This window comes from Vulpes vulpes, chromosome 7, assembly GCF_048418805.1.
Source record: "Vulpes vulpes isolate BD-2025 chromosome 7, VulVul3, whole genome shotgun sequence".
Taxonomy (NCBI): domain Eukaryota; kingdom Metazoa; phylum Chordata; class Mammalia; order Carnivora; family Canidae; genus Vulpes; species Vulpes vulpes.
The window spans coordinates 50972046-50988894 of record NC_132786.1 but is presented as its reverse complement, the minus strand read 5'-3'; the positions used below and the strand labels follow the sequence as shown (position 1 = coordinate 50988894).

Below are 16849 nucleotides of genomic sequence, written 5' to 3'. Positions count from 1 at the left end.
TAAGATTTTATTTATTCATGAGAGAGAAAGAGGCAGAGACATAGGCAGAGGGAGAAGCAGGCTCCCGTCAACGAGCCCAATGCAGGACTTGATCCCAGGACCCCAAAATCACGACCTGAGCTGAATGCAGATACTCAACCACTGACCCACCCACGTGCCCCAGACAAATGTGATCTTGATACCTGAACACGTTTATCCTGTTTTTGTGAAACAGTTTCCAGAATTTCAAAATCTTTTCAATGAAGGGAGCTTTTGTCATAACTATTTTGTAACCTTTCTTATTTCCCTGCTTTAAAGCCACAGGGCCGGCTTGTGGATGATACCTCTATTGCTGCCGCGTGAAGTTCAAGACTAGCCCTCAGCTGTTCTTAGAGAAGGCAGATGGAGCTATAGAAGTTTTTCATTGTGAACTGTAGCTTTGATCATGGTAAAAGTTAATCTTTTCTATTTTTTAATGGATGTCATACCAACTCTTCAGAGGAACTCATGCTAAAAATACTAGGAAAATCTATCCTCTCTTCTAGTTTCACTAATAAATATTTGAAATCTCTCAGTGTGACGTGGAAGGATGTCAGACCGTTGTTATTTTTGGAAGTCGTTTTATGAATAGTAGGTTCTTAAAGTAAGTCGTTCGCATGTGCAATATCAGAGGAAAAGCCAGCCTCCCAAACAGGACTGGCCACGGAGGGGAAGGTGCACCAGAATCTGCCCCAGGATTTCCGAATGCCCGTGGGTCACTTTCAGAGTCAGCTGAACCAGAGCTAAGCCCATCCTCACAAACTGAATGAGCGCTCAGGTTACATACATACCAACTCATAGCAGCTGTGTGACTGATCCAGAAAACTTCCAGAAAGTTTGAATCAAAGCAATCAAAGGTGTCTAGAAAAATCTTTCCTTAGGATCAAAACATGTGAAATGGGTTTAGCTTGCTGCCAAAACGTGGATCGTTTATAAAGCAGGTTTGTATTTGTAAGGGTGTTAACTGTTCATTCTGACAGGTTCAATCTGAGCTACAAGGATGGGATTCTCAGCCTAATTTCTTAAGGAAAAGTTTTGGAAAAAGCTGCAAGTTCTAAATGAGAGCTTTTAGGTAGATTGTGCTGTTTCAGAATGAACTATTTAAAACTCTTGGGAAATTCATGTAAATAAAAATCATATTGTGAAAATTTTCTTCAGTTAAAATCTCTTAATTTAAAACTTACTGGATTTCCTGGAAAATCTTATTATTTAAAAGTGTAGGAGTTGTAAAAAGAAAATAGTGATGTAAATAAATATATTCTCTTTCAAGTACGTTTGTATGCATCTTTCATTTATTCTGAGCTTGTTTGATTTCAGCTTCACAAAGTAGGTTTTACTAAGAATACTGTCGTATGAAGTCTAGGGAGGGCATAAGATTAGAAATTGGGAGATCTGCGTTCCAGAACTCTGCTGACCTTCAGGGAGGTTCGGACAGTGGAACAGGCTGTCTCAGGAGGACATGAGTCCCCTGCCTTCTCAGCTTTTCAGAGAGGTCATAGAAGCTCGTCTCCACACTCAGATTGTCCATGGTCAGATCCCGGCTCTGCTGCTTGCTCCTGAGGTGCTGTTCAAGTTATGTACCCTCTGTATATAAGATGTGGATGTACATCGTCTTAATACCCATCTCTTAGGCTTATTGGGGAATGATAACAGCTAATACATGAGAAGAGCTTGGGAACATTGGCTGACCCACAGTAGTGCTCAACCAGGGACACCTGTATTATTATTATTATTATTATTATTATTATTACTGTTATTATTACTATTATTATGAGAAGGCTGGAAAGGATATGCCTGCATCTCCTGGACGGTCTGTGTTATCAGAATTTGTCAGTGTTTCTGTAGTTCAATATATACATGAGCACACATGTGTACGTATATGTATATATGTAAATACCTAAAACTGAAAAATATCATGAAATACTTGTATTCTGTATCCTCCTATATTTTATATCCTCTTCTTTTTTGTTATAAAACATCCCTGGTATAACCTACCAAATTAACTTCATGACCCACTATTGGGCTTAATCTCCAGCTTGAAAAACTCACAGGTTCCTTTGAATATGAGATGGTCTGATGATGCAGGGCTTGTGTGTTAAAGATCTCACATGTCCACACTGCCATCGTCAAACACAGAGTAGGTGTTAGAGCGAATGAATCCCTGACATATACTTTAAAATGATTAGCATTGGTGTCCGTGTGGTCCATGTAACTCTGTGCTATTGTAAACACACCAAATAAACAGTTCTGTCTTTCTCTCGATCATCCTCAGTTGGCAATAGAGTAATAACCCTTTTCCAACCTGGAGTTCTCTCATAGCATTAATTCTGCAAAGATACTCTATTTTCTTATTTTTAAAATTAAATTTAAATTTGAAATTTCTTATTTTTAATTAAAAAATATATGAAATTATCATCTTCCCTGTGTCCAAAAAATCAAAACTGTCATTGTTATAGGAGCCGTTGGTGAACTCAGGTTACAAGGATGTCAAGGGAGGACCTCACGGTGTTTCCCTTCCTGCCTCTGGGCCGTCCACTGCCATCACTGCCTGTGTGAAAAGCTCTTGATTCTCAATATTGCTTTTTTTTTTTTTTTTTAAGATTTTTAAAATTTATTCATGAAAGACAGAGAGAGAGAGGCAGAGACACAGGCAAAGAGAGAAGCAGGCTCCATGCCAGGTTCCTGATGTGGGACTTGATCCCCGGTCTCCAGGATCACGCCCTGGGCCTTTAAAGGCAGGCACTAAACCACTGAGCCACCCTGGGATCCCCTCAGTATTGCTCTCTACAGTCTTACACACCACTCAGGGGTATACATTTTTAAATAAAGCATTATAAATTTGGGGGAGGGATACACTGAAATTTGGCTCCTATATCATGAAGGCAAGCACTTAATAATCAGAGATGACCTCATTGGAGTGTCAAGTGGTGCGAAGAAGATGAGGATGATTATGGGGGAGAAAAAATTCTTAATTTGCCTTATTTTGTATTTTATGGTCCTGAAGTTTAAATTTGCAGTTTCAAGTCAATTTTCCTCATAAGGTCTTAGATTTCCTATCCTTGAATTTTAAAAGAGGTTTTATAGAGCATGATTCCTGGAGTGGATTTTTAAAAATGTTTTTCATGTTACTTAAAGGAAGGATTCTTTACTTTTTTTTTTTAAGATTTTATTTATTTATTCATGAGAGACACACAGAGAGAGGCAGAGACACAAGGCAGAGGGAGAAGCAGGCTCCATGTAGGGAGCCCGACGCGGGACTCGATCCCGGGACTCCAGAATCGCGCCCTGGGCCAAAGGCAGGCGCCAAACCGCTGAGCCACCCAGGGATCCCCAGCTCACCTTTTTAATAGGGAGGGCTCATGTCTCAGCGAATACCTTTCTGAAACCCCCCCTCTTGACCTAAAACCCTGGAAAAGGCATCTAATGTGTCCCAATTCCTAGTGTAGAAAATACTTAGAGATTAGTTCTATTACTTGATGGTACAGTAAGTAGTAGTGACTATAATTTTCAAGAAGCAATGATGTGTACAGCATTAGTGATTAGAGATTGTTAAGTGAGTATATGACACCAGATAAAGTGTACTTTCTCCCATCTACCTCCCCTTTATTTCATGCTGTAAATACTCTCTAACTAAAGTGTTATGAATGGATGCTAAGCAAAAAAAACATTGATCTGTGCATTAAGATATATGAGAAAACAAACTCATTTTATTTTATTATCCTTGCACTTCAAATGCCTTTTTTATGCATATGGATTTGTTTTGAAACATTTTTAACAAGTGACACTCATACCATCCTTTGGTGAGCTCCAAAAATATCTTCCTTTTATTTTAGCAAACAGTGTCATCCTCAGACATATTCTGTGCTCCATAAAACTCACTAAACGAGTATAAAAATCCCATGGTTTTGTGAATAATAAATTCATAGTTTAATTATATTCAGCTTTTCTTCAAAGATCGCGTTTCTTCTGATCGTGTTTCTAAACTCCATTAACTCATACCTGTTTCTGCTTCCTGAAGCATGCCTTACCAGACAGAGAAGTAGAAGTGAAGTCAAAGCATTTTTTAAAATTCCACTTTCTCTCCAACTATTGAAAGAACTCCTAGCAACCTTGAAGTTGATTTTTTATTTATGTAATAACAACCCTTATTCAAAAGGGATCGGCAAATGTGGCCAGTGGGAAATTGCAAATATTATCTTTATTAAGTTGGTCAAGATTTCTAAAAACCATGTGTGTTTCCCAAATGATGATTGTCAGTATTTATTCAATACTATAAGGTACCAGTGATGTTCTTACCTCTTTAATACTCCCAATAGCCTGATGTATAGGAAACATTTCAAAGTTGTGGAAACTAAAAAAAAAAAAAAAAAAAAAAAACAAAGTTGTGGAAACTGAGGCTCAGAGAGCCAGTGGCCTGGTTTTCTATTGCTGTAGAACAGATCACCCCAATAGTTAAGGGTTTATTTTTTTTTTAATTTTTATTTATTTATGATAGTCACACAGAGAGAGAGAGAGATGCAGAGACACAGGCAGAGGGAGAAGCAGGCTCCATGCACCGGGAGCCCGATGTGGGATTCGATCCCGGGTCTCCAGGATCGCGCCCTGGGCCAAAGGCAGGCGCCAAACCGCTGCGCCACCCAGGGATCCCAAGGGTTTAAAAGAACAATCCTTATCTTTCATGGTTACAGTGGGTCAGGAAGTCAGGAGGGGTGTGGCTGTGACCTCTGGCTTGGGGTGACTCAGGCAGTTGCGTGGTCCAACCTTAACTGGAATTAGAATAAGCAGGAATGGAACTGGGAGCTGAAGCAGCCCTGGGCCAGCTGGGAGTCTGTGCTCATTAAGCCTCAGGACCTTTCCAGGGGTCTGCGGGGTGCTGGACTCCTGGCAGAGCGGCACCGAGCTCCAGTGTGAGGGCTCCAGGCAGCACGGTGGGAACTGCGCTGCCTTTGGTGGCCTCACCTTGGCCACACAACACTTCCACTGTGGCCATGAGCCCATCCAGATTCAAGAGGAGGGAACATAAACTCCATCTCCACATGAGAAAATGGGGAGAACATTGTGGGACAGGAGAAACTGCAGCTGTCTTCGGGACATACAGTCTGTCATATACCCAGTGTCCCGGCAGGTGGTGGGAGAGTGGGATTCAAGTCAAGGCACTGCACACGGCCACCGTTCTAACGCTGCCAGTGTTTACCAAGCAACTCCTCTAAGAGTCAGTTTCTGTGCTGGTTGCTAAAGCCATAAAAGACACCCCATTCCTGAAGACCGACAGGGGAAAATGCATGCAAACAAATTCCAAGGTGCATTTATTCCGAGGTGATAAATGCAGAAGTGGGTGAACTGATGGGTATCTAGGATCCATTTTAAAATGCTCCAGGGGAGGGAGCAAGTGGGGGAGCAAAGAAAAACTAGGTCAGATAGAAATGGATGAAATAAGATTTGGAAAGTGTTGATAATTGTTAAAGGTGGGTAAAGGGGTTCCTGGGAATCCGTTTCATTCTATATGTGTCTGAAAATGGCCATGGTTAAAGAAATACTAAAAATACGAGGTAGAAAGGAACCACGGGAGGCGAGCATAAGGTGGGAGTGAGGAAGCTGCAGCGAGGCCAGGCCTTCCTCCAGGAGCGACATCAGAGTTGTTTTCATATTTGTAACAACATGATAGTGCTTCTCTTGTATGGAAATGCATTGCCATTATCCCTGAACAGATAATGTTATGTGAGTGAGTTTTGGAGGACATATAAAAATTGGTAAAATAAACATCAGGGAAGAGCTTTCCAGGTGATGAAGGGTATGCTGGCTGGCATCCACTCCCGCCAGCACCATGGCACGCCAAGTGCTTTTAGCACAGGCTTGTCAGCTGTTGAGTAAGCTAGTGTTTTCCTACCCGGGAGGTTCATATTCCGTGATAAGAGAATTGGAAGGGAGGAGAATGAAACTTACCAAAGTAGAGCCTTTTTTCTGTTGGAATTCAAGGACTTACGGACGAAGCCTGTCTTCTTTTCAGCTTTAAAATGCTCATCAGATTGAAGAGCTGTAGTTTGAAAAATGTTTGGTCTTGAGTGATCATCAACAAGCCATCGTCTCAGCAAAGGACTGAATCTCAAGTGCCAAATTTAACTGTAAGAAGTAAGCAGCATTATTTTCCAGATGAAATATGGAATTATTTAAATACAAGATGGGAGGAGCTCTGTGATAGCTCATGTTTAATCCAAGGTGATAATAACCCCCAGGTATTCAGACTACATTTACAATATTTTCTCCACCTCGGAATGTTGTCACTTTCATTTTTTTATCATGTGAATTTTCAAACAACCACCAAGAGACTATAACACACTTCCATGCTTGTACTCAGCTTCAGTCATTATCAATATTTGGCTATGTACTTTTAGTTCTCCTTAGATGATTTCATCCATAAATAAAAGGACTTTAAAAAATGCTTTATTACATCTAAAAAATGACCAGTAATTCCCTATGTCTAATACACAATACATATTCCATTTTCCCTGACTGGCCAAGAAGTCTTTTTATTGATTGATTGATTGATTGATTGATTCATTGATCTTATTTATTCATGAGCGACACAGAGAAAGAGGCAGAGACATAGGCAGAGGGAGGGAGGCTGGGAGGTTCCCCAGCAGGGATCTGATGAGGAACTTGATCCCAGGACCCCAGGATCATGACCTGAGCCAAAGGCAGATGCTCTACCACTGAGCCACCCAGGTGCCCCCAAAAAGTCTTTTTATAGTTTAATCATCATCCTAATGAGGTCCTCCATTATATTACATCTTTAAGTCTTTTTTTTTTCCAGTTACACTTAATGTAGAAAAGTCCCTGCTTTTTATCCTTTACCGTTGACATCTTAAAGAAAGGGGGTCAGTTGGCTTGTAAAATATTTCACATTCTGGTGTTGGCTGATTACTTCCCCAGGGTGCCATTTAACTTGTTGCTCTATCCTCTGTTTCTGTGGCCTGGGAATTAGAGTTCAAAGCTTGCCTGAGTCCCTGCCTGCCTGCCTTCCTGCCTTGCTTCTTTTTGGGGGTGGGGGTGGGGTAAGAATATCTCAGCTGATACGCTGCACATTTTATTGCCATACATGTTTGGTTGCCTCACTTTTGGTGATGCTGAGATTGATGCATGGGTTTAGAGGATGACAGCCTCATCCCTTTTGTACATGCTTTCAGATGGAATATCCATCAGCAGCAATTGTGTAAATCAGAAGTTGGGAAAGGAAAGTTTAAATGCCATCCTGCATTTATTGGCTGGAATTATTCTGTACTTTTCTCCACAGCCACTAAGTCTTTTTAATTGTGCTAAAATATAAGAATTTTTATAACATAATTCTTTCTCTTTATAATATTCATACTGATGAATTGGTGCTCCACTAACCTCTAATGTTATTCAAGAGTTTTGGTTTTTGTGTTGGTTTGTCCTCTCCTTCCCCACCACCCCATTCTTGTGTAATAACCATGTAAATGAAAAGCTAGAGGATGGGAACGTCAGGTTGGTGTAATGGCTTTATGACATTTTTGGTAGTGACTTTCACCTTCTTTAAAGGAGACCCAGCACCCTCCGTCTGGCTTCCTCTGAACAGAGGCATCTTTGTGCCTATGCTCACCTGTTCAAAGCTTCTGCTTTGAAAACAAGTTTTCAAGCAATCTTCAGCTGTACGGATAAAATCAATGAGATAACTTCAAACTGATACTGATCAGACATTCATTCCTGAGCACCTCTTTCAACCATTTCAACACTTAAAATCAGTATTACAGATGTTCTAAACGATTACTTTGGGAAGTTAGCACATGAGCCTGATATGGAAGAAAGATTAAATTGTTTAACAAATATATTTTACACTAATTGTTTAAAATACAGGTAGTCATTACATGATGGATGCGTCTTTTACCACGCATGCGCGCGCGCACACACACACACACACACACACACACACACCGCATCAGAAACTGCTAAAAAATTATTGAGGACTCTTGTTAAAATATAGTATGGCAGCTTTTAATCAAGAGGGGCTAGCAATGGGGTTGTATAGGAAAGAGTTGGACTGGATTCTAACAAGGACAAATTGGGGATGGACAGGCAAGGCGCAGGGCAGGGGTCACTGCATGGAAGGAAGATCGCAAGAAGGGTTAAGGGGGCGGGATTCTTGGTCAAGGCAGCCCAGGGGCATCAGATACCGAGGGTGGAGGATTTAGCCACATTCTTACTCCCAACAAGATTCTCAAGGTCAAAGAGAAGCCAAGCCCAAGGGCAGACCTAGTCGACCGGAGTGCTCACAGGGGCAGTCTTTGTCGATGCACCACCACTTCCCACAAAATTTTAATTTCAGGTTAATCATCCCCCCCTCCTCCGGCAGGTAGGAGTGTTCGAGCGCGCTGGGGAAGCAGAACCCTTCCCGGGCCTCATAGAAAATTAACCCAGGGTTGCCCCTACCGAGAGAGGTTCGCCGGGGAAAGCTCATGCATCAGTAATCCTGTGACCCACGGGACGACCGAGTCCAAGTTCCGCGGAGCATAAAGAAACCTCCGGAGTGGTCGGACTGGCTGGGCGACTTCAGGACAACGGGCCTTTCTGCTCCAAAACCGCAGCCCAGCTGTGACCAACGCGGGATTCCGCGCGCTTAGCGGACGCGAGCTGCGGACCCCCCGCAGGTGGAGGGCGTCCGAGGGCGAGGGCGGGGGCGGGGGGGTGACTCCCGCCCCGCGCCCCGGCGCCCCGGCCACGCCCCTGAGTCCCAGCCGCGCCCCCGCCGCGCACGCGCGGCCCCGGTGTGGTCTCCAGAGCCCCCCGGCGCGCGCCCCCGCGCATGCGCACACGAGGCCCAGGTGTCCCCAGAGCCCCGCGAGGCCCGAGGCGCGCAGCCCCGCCACCGGTGCGGGCCTCGGGCCGAGGACCGAGCTGCGGCGGGCGGCGGGCGGCAGCTCCCGGAGAGGCCCCCGCTGCGTTTCCAAACCCTCAGGCAAAATGCCCTCCCCGGGCTTTGCGAAGCCCACCTAGGAGGCGGGGCCTTTCCTTCCAGCAGGCCGCACGGGCCGGAGCTCGCGTCGGGCTGAGACTGAGCCCCCAACGCGGTCCCACGCGCCCACCCCCGCCGCTCAGCCCCACTCTCCTCAGAAGCCCAACTCAAGAAAAGTGGAGAAACTCCGCTTTCCAGGGCGCCCAGCGACCGGGACCCCAGCGGCGCCGGCGGGCTCAGGTAGGTGCTCCTGGGGTGCGGCCCCCGGCGGTGGGGTCGGGCGCGCGGATGCGGGCGCTGCCCCAGGCCGCCTCCTGCGTCCGTGCTGTTTGCGTTGGCGGCGCCCCCCCCCCCCCGCGCGGCCCGAGCCCCCGCAGACCGGCCCTTCTAGGGGCCCTCCCCCCGGGCGGAGCCGCCTGGCCGCCGGGTGTGTGGGCGCGGCCCTGGAGGCGCGCTGAACGGCCTCGGAAAACCATCCCTCGGTCTCGTGGAGGAAGAAGGCGAGTCACGAAACAGCACGTGTGAGACGGTCTTGTCTGCGAGGACACACCAACCCTGCACAGAAACCCGGCGGGTTCGAAACGACCAGAAGTATGCAACACCAGGCTGTTTTGGGATGACTGGATTATAGGTGATTTTCATTTTATTTTATTAATCCGTTTTAAGTGTTTTCAATACTAAAAAAACAAAGATTCCTAACGAGAATAAATGATAAATGTTATTTTTAAAAGGAAAATAATCACAGGCACCAGTGGGAAGAGAGTCAGTGGATGGATCCTGGGCATGACCTTGTTCCTTAGTGACCCCATGACCGTCCCCCTGGAGGTAAGCTGTGTGAGGGCTGCATAAATTATTCTAGGATGATGGTGTGATTAAAAAGTTTGTTTATTTATTTAGTTTTGTTTTATTTTTTATGTATTTTTAACTTTAATGTTATTTTTTAATTTTTTTGATTAAAAAGTTTCTATCTTGGGCAGCCCGGGTGGCTCAGCGGTTTGGCACCGCCTTCAGGTGTGATCCTGGGGACCTGGGATCGAGTCCCACATCAGGCTCCTTGTATGGAGCCTGCTTCTCCCTCTGCCTGTGTCTCTGCCTCTCTCTCTCTCTCTCTCTCTCTGTCATGAATAAATAAATAAAAAATCTTAAAAAAAAAAGTTTCTATTTCCACTCAGAACTCTCTCTTCCTATTGGAGAAGTTCTACTCACAGGAGTAGTAGGTGGATCTTTGGCAATATGATTTGGGAGAAGGTAATTAGATTCCACAGGTAGAAATGTAACCCTGAAATCCCCCTGGGTGAAAGCATTGTTAGCTGTCTGAGACAAGGAACATTCTATTCAACTCTGAGGCACAGATATGTCTGCGTGTGAGCTGCGATTACAGACCCCCACCCGAGAAGCATCCTGCCCTCCAGAGACTCAGGCCTGGCTGTAGGAGCTCCAAGGGAGCAGGACATGAAGGGAGGGAGACAAGCAAGGTAAAAACACAAAGATACATTTTTGAGGCGTTATTATTTTCCCTCTCAAAGGTCAAACCTGGAATGTTCACACACACATTCTGGTGCCCAGAGGAAGTAAGGAAATGCCATCTCTTTCTGAGTCCCCAGAAAGTGGAAATGGTAGACAGGGCATCATCTTTGCCACAGGAACCCTTCAGCTGCATCGCTACCGTCTCCATAGCCATCAGGGTCCTTCTGTAGCCCTCCAGAAGCCTCTAGCATTTCTTATACATACTGTCCATTTTGTGACTTTTTAGAGTTTGCATTCTTTCTCCTAGCTGGACAGAAGTTCCTTGTTTTTCACCCCTTTCCTCTCTAGTGTCTGGTACAGGGCTCCAGAGGACGTTGGACAGAACCATAAATGGCCAGGAGGTGACTTAGATGCTCAGAAGTGTGTCACTTGTGCAGTCCTTACACATCACTAAGAACAGTTATGTGGATGGAATACCAAGTTAACAAACAATTGCTTGTACTCGGTTACTGACTTGGATACAGAGAAGAGAGAAAATTCAAAACTAAGGTCAGCTGCCTTATTGATTTAGTTAGGAGAGAGAAAGTTCTCCCAGCCAGAGCACCCTGGAAGTCCAGCTGACTGCCTTCAGGAATTCACAATCTGGAAAGAGATGGGTCAACACCTAGTATTACTTGTTGGAATTGAACAAGGATTCATTTACTAATCAGATAGAATTTTTTTAAATATATACTTCCTGCTAAGAATGAAATTAAAAGGCAACTAATCCTTGCAGAAATCGCCGATTCCATATCTGAAAACAAGAAATGTGAAGATGAGTTCAGGACATTTTGTCGTCGCAGAAACTAGGAAATAATCAAATATTTCTAGAGTCACTCCAGAGTGAGCTTGGAGCCAACCTGAAGAGGCTCCTAGAGGAACTGTAGATTCATAGTGGCATTCAAATAAAAGAAACAAACAAACACCACGGGCCACATTGGAAGATGTTAAAGAACCGTCTTACTTTGAAAACTGACAAAGAAAGAAACTTGTTGATTTTGCCATTCCTGAATGAATTGTAGTTGAGGGTAACCAAATAGCTGATAGGATAATTTTTCTTTATGGGAGTATCCCAGATAATAATAACTCTTGGTAATGATTATCAGTAGCTTGTGATATATCATAAAAAAGAGACAACCTGACACTATATGCCTCCTGGTGGAAATATACAATCCTGTGAAATCATTTTGCCCAAAACATGAACCTGATTCTGCTCGTGCTTCTATGTAACTACCAATTTTCAGAAAATGCAGTGAAGTATTAAGTGGCAACATAAAGACCTAGGCAGCAAAATCCAGGCTATAGGTAATTTTGGGGGACAAAAGCTCCTCCAACAAATACATTTTAAAGAAGAAGTAGGAGAAGAAGGAATCTATACATTGAAAGATACTTAGGATATGTATTATTTAATTCCAGGGGATCTACTTGGTTCTTTTAAAAAATCTCTTTGCAGCTACTAGAATATAACTTCCAATAAGGGCAGGGCACTTTGTCCATGTTGTACACTACTCTATCTCTATCTCTATCTCCTAGAGCTAGAAGAATATTTGTTCATGGACAAATACATGACTTTGTCTTCCTGGCTTTAGCTAATGAGGTAAGGAATAAACGGCTGACTTAGTTAAGGCTATTTTTTTTTTACAGGAAAATACAAATTTGGCCATAATTAACTTACATTTTGTCTAAATAAAGATGCCAAAAACAGAGTGAAAAGAAAACCTAAAAACTGAAAGAAGATACTTACAAGGCATATATAACATAACAAAAGTTGAATTGCACATTAAGAATTTCTCCAATAATAATAAATCAACAATAAGATGACAACCCAATAGGAAAATTGGCACCAATAAAAAAAATTCACGCAGAAGAAAATCCACATGAGCAGTGAACACAAAAAATATCCCACTAGTGTCCACAGAAATGAAAGTTAAAACACAATTACATGCCATTCTCATTATATGAGAAATTCTAGATACTTGATAATGTCAAGAACTGTCAAAGATGGGGAAAATAAAAATAGGAATTGTTTCATCTTAGTTAAGACTATTTGGGAGCAAACGAGAGCTGCCAGATTCTTCTTTTCTCTCCAGGGTTTGAGGATCTCAATGTCTCCTGATTTCCTCATGAAAAACTATATTTAGAACAGTTCCTGACTGCTTTAGTTTGGGTTCCAAAGAGGCAGACCATGAGAACTTTGATTAAAGTATTCAGGTGGAAGGAGTTTATTTTGGGAAGGATCCCAAGAAACATCTATGCTTAAGTAGGGAACTGAGAAAGGAACAGAATGGCAGCCAGTAAAAGGTGCATTATAAAGCACTTCTCTTTGTGGACATCTGGAGCCTAATGCCAGTGGGGAATTCTGTGAGTCAGTGTAGGACTATCACACTCTAAGGGCAAGGGAGCTTTGATCTTTGTACAGCACTACCATCAGTCATTGATTGAGGAATGCTGGTGTTGGGGTAAGGGGTTTATTCTGTACTTTTAGCCTGCTACATTAACATTTCTGCGGAGATGGGCTCTGCAGCCAAAGAAAGACCTTGGGTGTCAAATCCTGCAGAATGTGCTACTGTAGTAAAGTGTAAGGAGGCATGAGTGGGGCACCTTCAGTAGGTATTATGCTGATGATAAACTTACTCTGAGAATATATATCTAATAAGACAAATATTTAATACAGTGCTAGGCTCACATAGATAGTAGCCTAGAGTAGTAGATAAGTCAGATTCTGGACCCAACCCAACTTGGGTTCAGCAACAATCTCCTCTACTTACCTGCTTTGTGACCCTGAAAAAATTCACTTAACTCCTCTGCGCTTCAGTTCCCTCATGTATACAAGTGTCTAAGGCATCAGACTGGTAATGGAGAATAAATAAGATCGTACCTGGCACATGGTCTGTGCTAGAAAAAAACTTACATCTTTTCCCTTCTCCTTGGATTTAAGCCAAAACCATAAATTATGAAATTTCAGACATCAGTGAACCAGGAGGAATCTGTATAGAGAAGATGAGGAAAAGGAAAGACAGCCTTCTGGTATTCCTGAGTTACAATACAGAGGAAACACCTCTACCTGCTTCCTAGTTTGGAGCTTGTGTGTCCATGAAAGTAGTACAACTGATAGAAATGGAAAAGTTGGGGCGAGAGGTTGTTTCAGTGTGAAGATGACCAATGAAGAAATTCAGTCAACTTTTGGGATACTTAGTCCATGAGAGGGTCAGAGATCTGAATGCTATCCTAGATTCTGACAACCTACTAGCTCAACTTAAGCATTTTTAGCAAATGTAGGGACCACTCAATATAGATCACTCAATTTGAGTTAGAAAACACTGTGTAGAGTTTTCACTGGGGCATGGGACATAGAAGCACAACTTGGTGATGAGAGCCAGAAGATTGCTACAAAGGGAAAAGGCCAATGGGCCTATGATGCCTGCAGTATCTGAGAAGAGTTTTCATTCTCATGTTGACAAAAACCACTGATATCATGAATGCACATTACCATATGTTCCGTCAATCTCAAATTTATATGGGGATGGAAATGAAAATAAAGGGCACAGTTGGAATCATTTGGGTTTTGGTTTCTCCTAAATGAGAACTATGTTGTGTTGTGACTGGGAAGCTTCCAGGGATCATACCTGGCTGTGACTTGGGGTTTCAGTTGTCATTCAGATGGGTCAATTTTTAATGAATGTCTAGAGCGATAGGCAAATGATACATGGGCTGGAGTGAGGGAGGAATTCTCAGGTATAGATGCAAAAATGAGAAGAAGGTGGAGGAGGAGAGGGGAAGGAGAAAAGGCAAGAAATAAGAAAGGACAGGAAAAAGAAATCCAAAGGACTGGGAGATAAACATGTCCAGAGTGTCTGTAGTTTAGCCATACATATGCAATAAGTATTTATCAGTCTCTTTTAATGTGTCGTGGTTGGTTCTAGGAGCTGGAGACACATCAGTGAGTCAAACATGCCTTTGTGGCACTTACATTCTAATGGTCCTGCTGGAAGGCCCATTTGTGGCAAGACTGCAGTCTGGTTTAGTTAAGACTTTATAGTTCTTTGGGTCCCTTGGCATCATCCTTCAGATCAGAGATCTAAATCTAGATCTGCCTTTTACAATCTAGAAACCAAGACACAGCAGAGTCTCTACTATGAGAATTCTCCTTGGCCAGATAGGCTTGGGAATGGGAAGAGAACCGACTCAGTAAGTATGTTGCCAAGCAACAGATCAGAGTCATCAAATCCTTGGAAACCTTCTGGGTAAGAGAAAAGCATCATGGTTATAATTACAGTGGTGGTTCATCTGCCTCTTCCTTGAGTAGCATGGGACAGGAGCAGATGTTTATCTTTTTTTTTTTTTTTAAAGGTTTTATTTATTCATGAGAGACACGGAGAGAGAGGCAGGCAGAGGGAGAAGCAGGCTCCGTGCAGAGAGTCCAACGTGGGACTCGATCCTGGGACTCCAGGATCATGCTCTGGGCCAAAGGCAGGCACTCAACCACAGTCACCCTGGCGTCCCAGATGTTTATCTTAAGCAGGGCAGAAACCTCTCCACATGGAATCCACGAGGGGTGCTTCCACTAGGGACCCCGTGGCAAAGCAGAAGATGCTCTGGAAGTTTTGCAGCAATCATCTAGAAATCACAATATGAGTAGCTAGCAAAGAGCAGATATCTGACATACTACCTTCTTGCTCCAAATCATTTCCAACTACGCAGCAAGATACGTACTAAAATGTCCTGGTAGTTCCAAGACAACCAACAATCACACCCCAAAACCTGTGTTTGTACATGGCAATAGGATACGAAGAGAATCTAAGGGAGGAGTAGTGCAGTAAACAGGAGATACTAATTTGTGAAAAATGGGTTCCCACCTGGCTTTGCCACCAAAGCCGTGTGATCTTGGACAAGTCACTTCAATTCTACCCAGAATCTGATTCTTTCTCACCAGTTCCACTGCTACTACTCTCTCCAGCCCCTGGAATCATCACAACATCTGCTTCATATCTTCATACCCCAATGGTCTAGATTCAACCCCGCATCCAGAACAACCCTATAAAAGCTCAGATCTTGTCACTCTCTTGCTCCATCTCCCCAGTGGTTCCTGTTTCATTCAGAGGAAAAGCTAAGTCCATGCAATAACCTGGAAGGTTCTACAAGATCAGACATCTCCTACAACTGATCTCCTCTCCTACTGCTTGAGCCCTTGCTCATCCTGCTCCACGTGCTATCCTGACATTCCTTGAACCTGCCATGTGCTCCTGCTGCAGAATATTGGGCTTTCCTCGCTTCGCTTCGCTTCGCCTCCCCTCCCCTCCCCTCCCCTCCCCTCCCCTCCTCTCTCTCCTCTGTGCCTGGAATACCGTCTCCCAACTGGCTCAAATCCAACCTCCTCTTCTACCTCAACTCTGCTTAAATGTTGCTTTCTCAGTGAGCCCCACTCTGACCTCCTATTTAAAACTGCAGCCCCACCCTTGCCCCTCAATCACTTAACCTGCCCAATTTCTTTTTCTAGAGCATTTATTGCCTTCTAAAACACTATAATTTATTATTTGATTATGTTTATAGTTTATGATCTGCATTCCTTTAAGACCCATGAGCGCAGGAATCTTGGTATATTTTTTTTCACTGATTTTTAGCTGGCCTAAAAGAGTACCTGACACAGAGTTCAATAAGTATATGTTAAATGAACAAATGAACAACTCAGAGTAGAATGAAAAATCTCCATTCACAGGCAGATGGGACTCTAGGCTACGATGGCCAGAAACATCCAGCAGTTTCTTAACTTTGTCGACTTCCCAAGGGGTGGTAAGGAATACTTGAGTAGATACACTACCCTGTCGACTTCCAGGTAAATAAAGAGTGGTTGTTCCTGGTGCTTCTACCAGCTTGCTCCATCACGATCCTACCTGTCCCTGTGAGATTTGTGCTGGACTCAGAGATGAATGGCCAGACTGCTGTCAATCACAAAGTATCTAAATGGGAAGGGAGCCCCTCCCTCTTACACTTCAGAGGCATTCCTTTCTACCCATGCCCCTTGGCTTGAATGGAAGCCAGTGCAGGGTTGTGCAGAAGACAGGATCCACTACTAATTGGCCAAGTGGTTTTCTTAGCATTGGATGAATCAAGTGCCCTTAAATGTTAAACTGTATTAAGGTCCTGGACCTCTGCCAAATCTTGTTACAAATAGAAAAGGGCAAGTCAAATCCTGACCATCTCATGGCATAGGTTAAATTCCTTCTAGATAGCACATTCTACAGAATTGTGACCAATGTTAACCCAACATATTCATCCAGGCAGAGTAGAATGAGGAGGGATAAAATAATCTTTTTTAATGAGCCACTATTCCCCCCAAGAACAACAGGCAGCAAAAAT

General features: G+C 43.4%; 1 protein-coding gene and 1 long non-coding RNA gene across 6 annotated transcripts in view; both read left to right on the top strand.

Annotated features, from left to right (window-relative positions):
- Nucleotides 1-1287, top strand: part of TRAPPC11 (trafficking protein particle complex subunit 11) — a 49105-nt gene extending 47818 nt beyond the window's left edge. Inside the window, exon 30 of the mRNA XM_026018280.2 lies at nucleotides 298-1287. Within this exon, the coding sequence (XP_025874065.1) occupies nucleotides 298-342 (45 nt within the window). The 3' untranslated portion in view covers nucleotides 343-1287. The remainder of the gene's footprint in view (nucleotides 1-297) is intronic.
- Nucleotides 1288-8842: 7555 nt separating this feature from the next.
- LOC112934755 (uncharacterized) lies at nucleotides 8843-14049 on the top strand. Of its 5 annotated transcripts, none has more exons than XR_003238035.2 (5): nucleotides 8858-9226; nucleotides 9484-9617; nucleotides 9718-9811; nucleotides 10333-10461; nucleotides 10802-14049. It is a non-coding gene; the product is annotated as an uncharacterized lncRNA (long non-coding RNA). The 5 variants fall into 5 exon arrangements; XR_003238037.2 differs by having other exon boundaries at nucleotides 10339-10461; nucleotides 10802-11031; XR_012002607.1 differs by lacking the exon at nucleotides 10333-10461 and having other exon boundaries at nucleotides 8843-9226.
- The last annotated feature ends 2800 nt before the right edge of the window (nucleotides 14050-16849 follow it).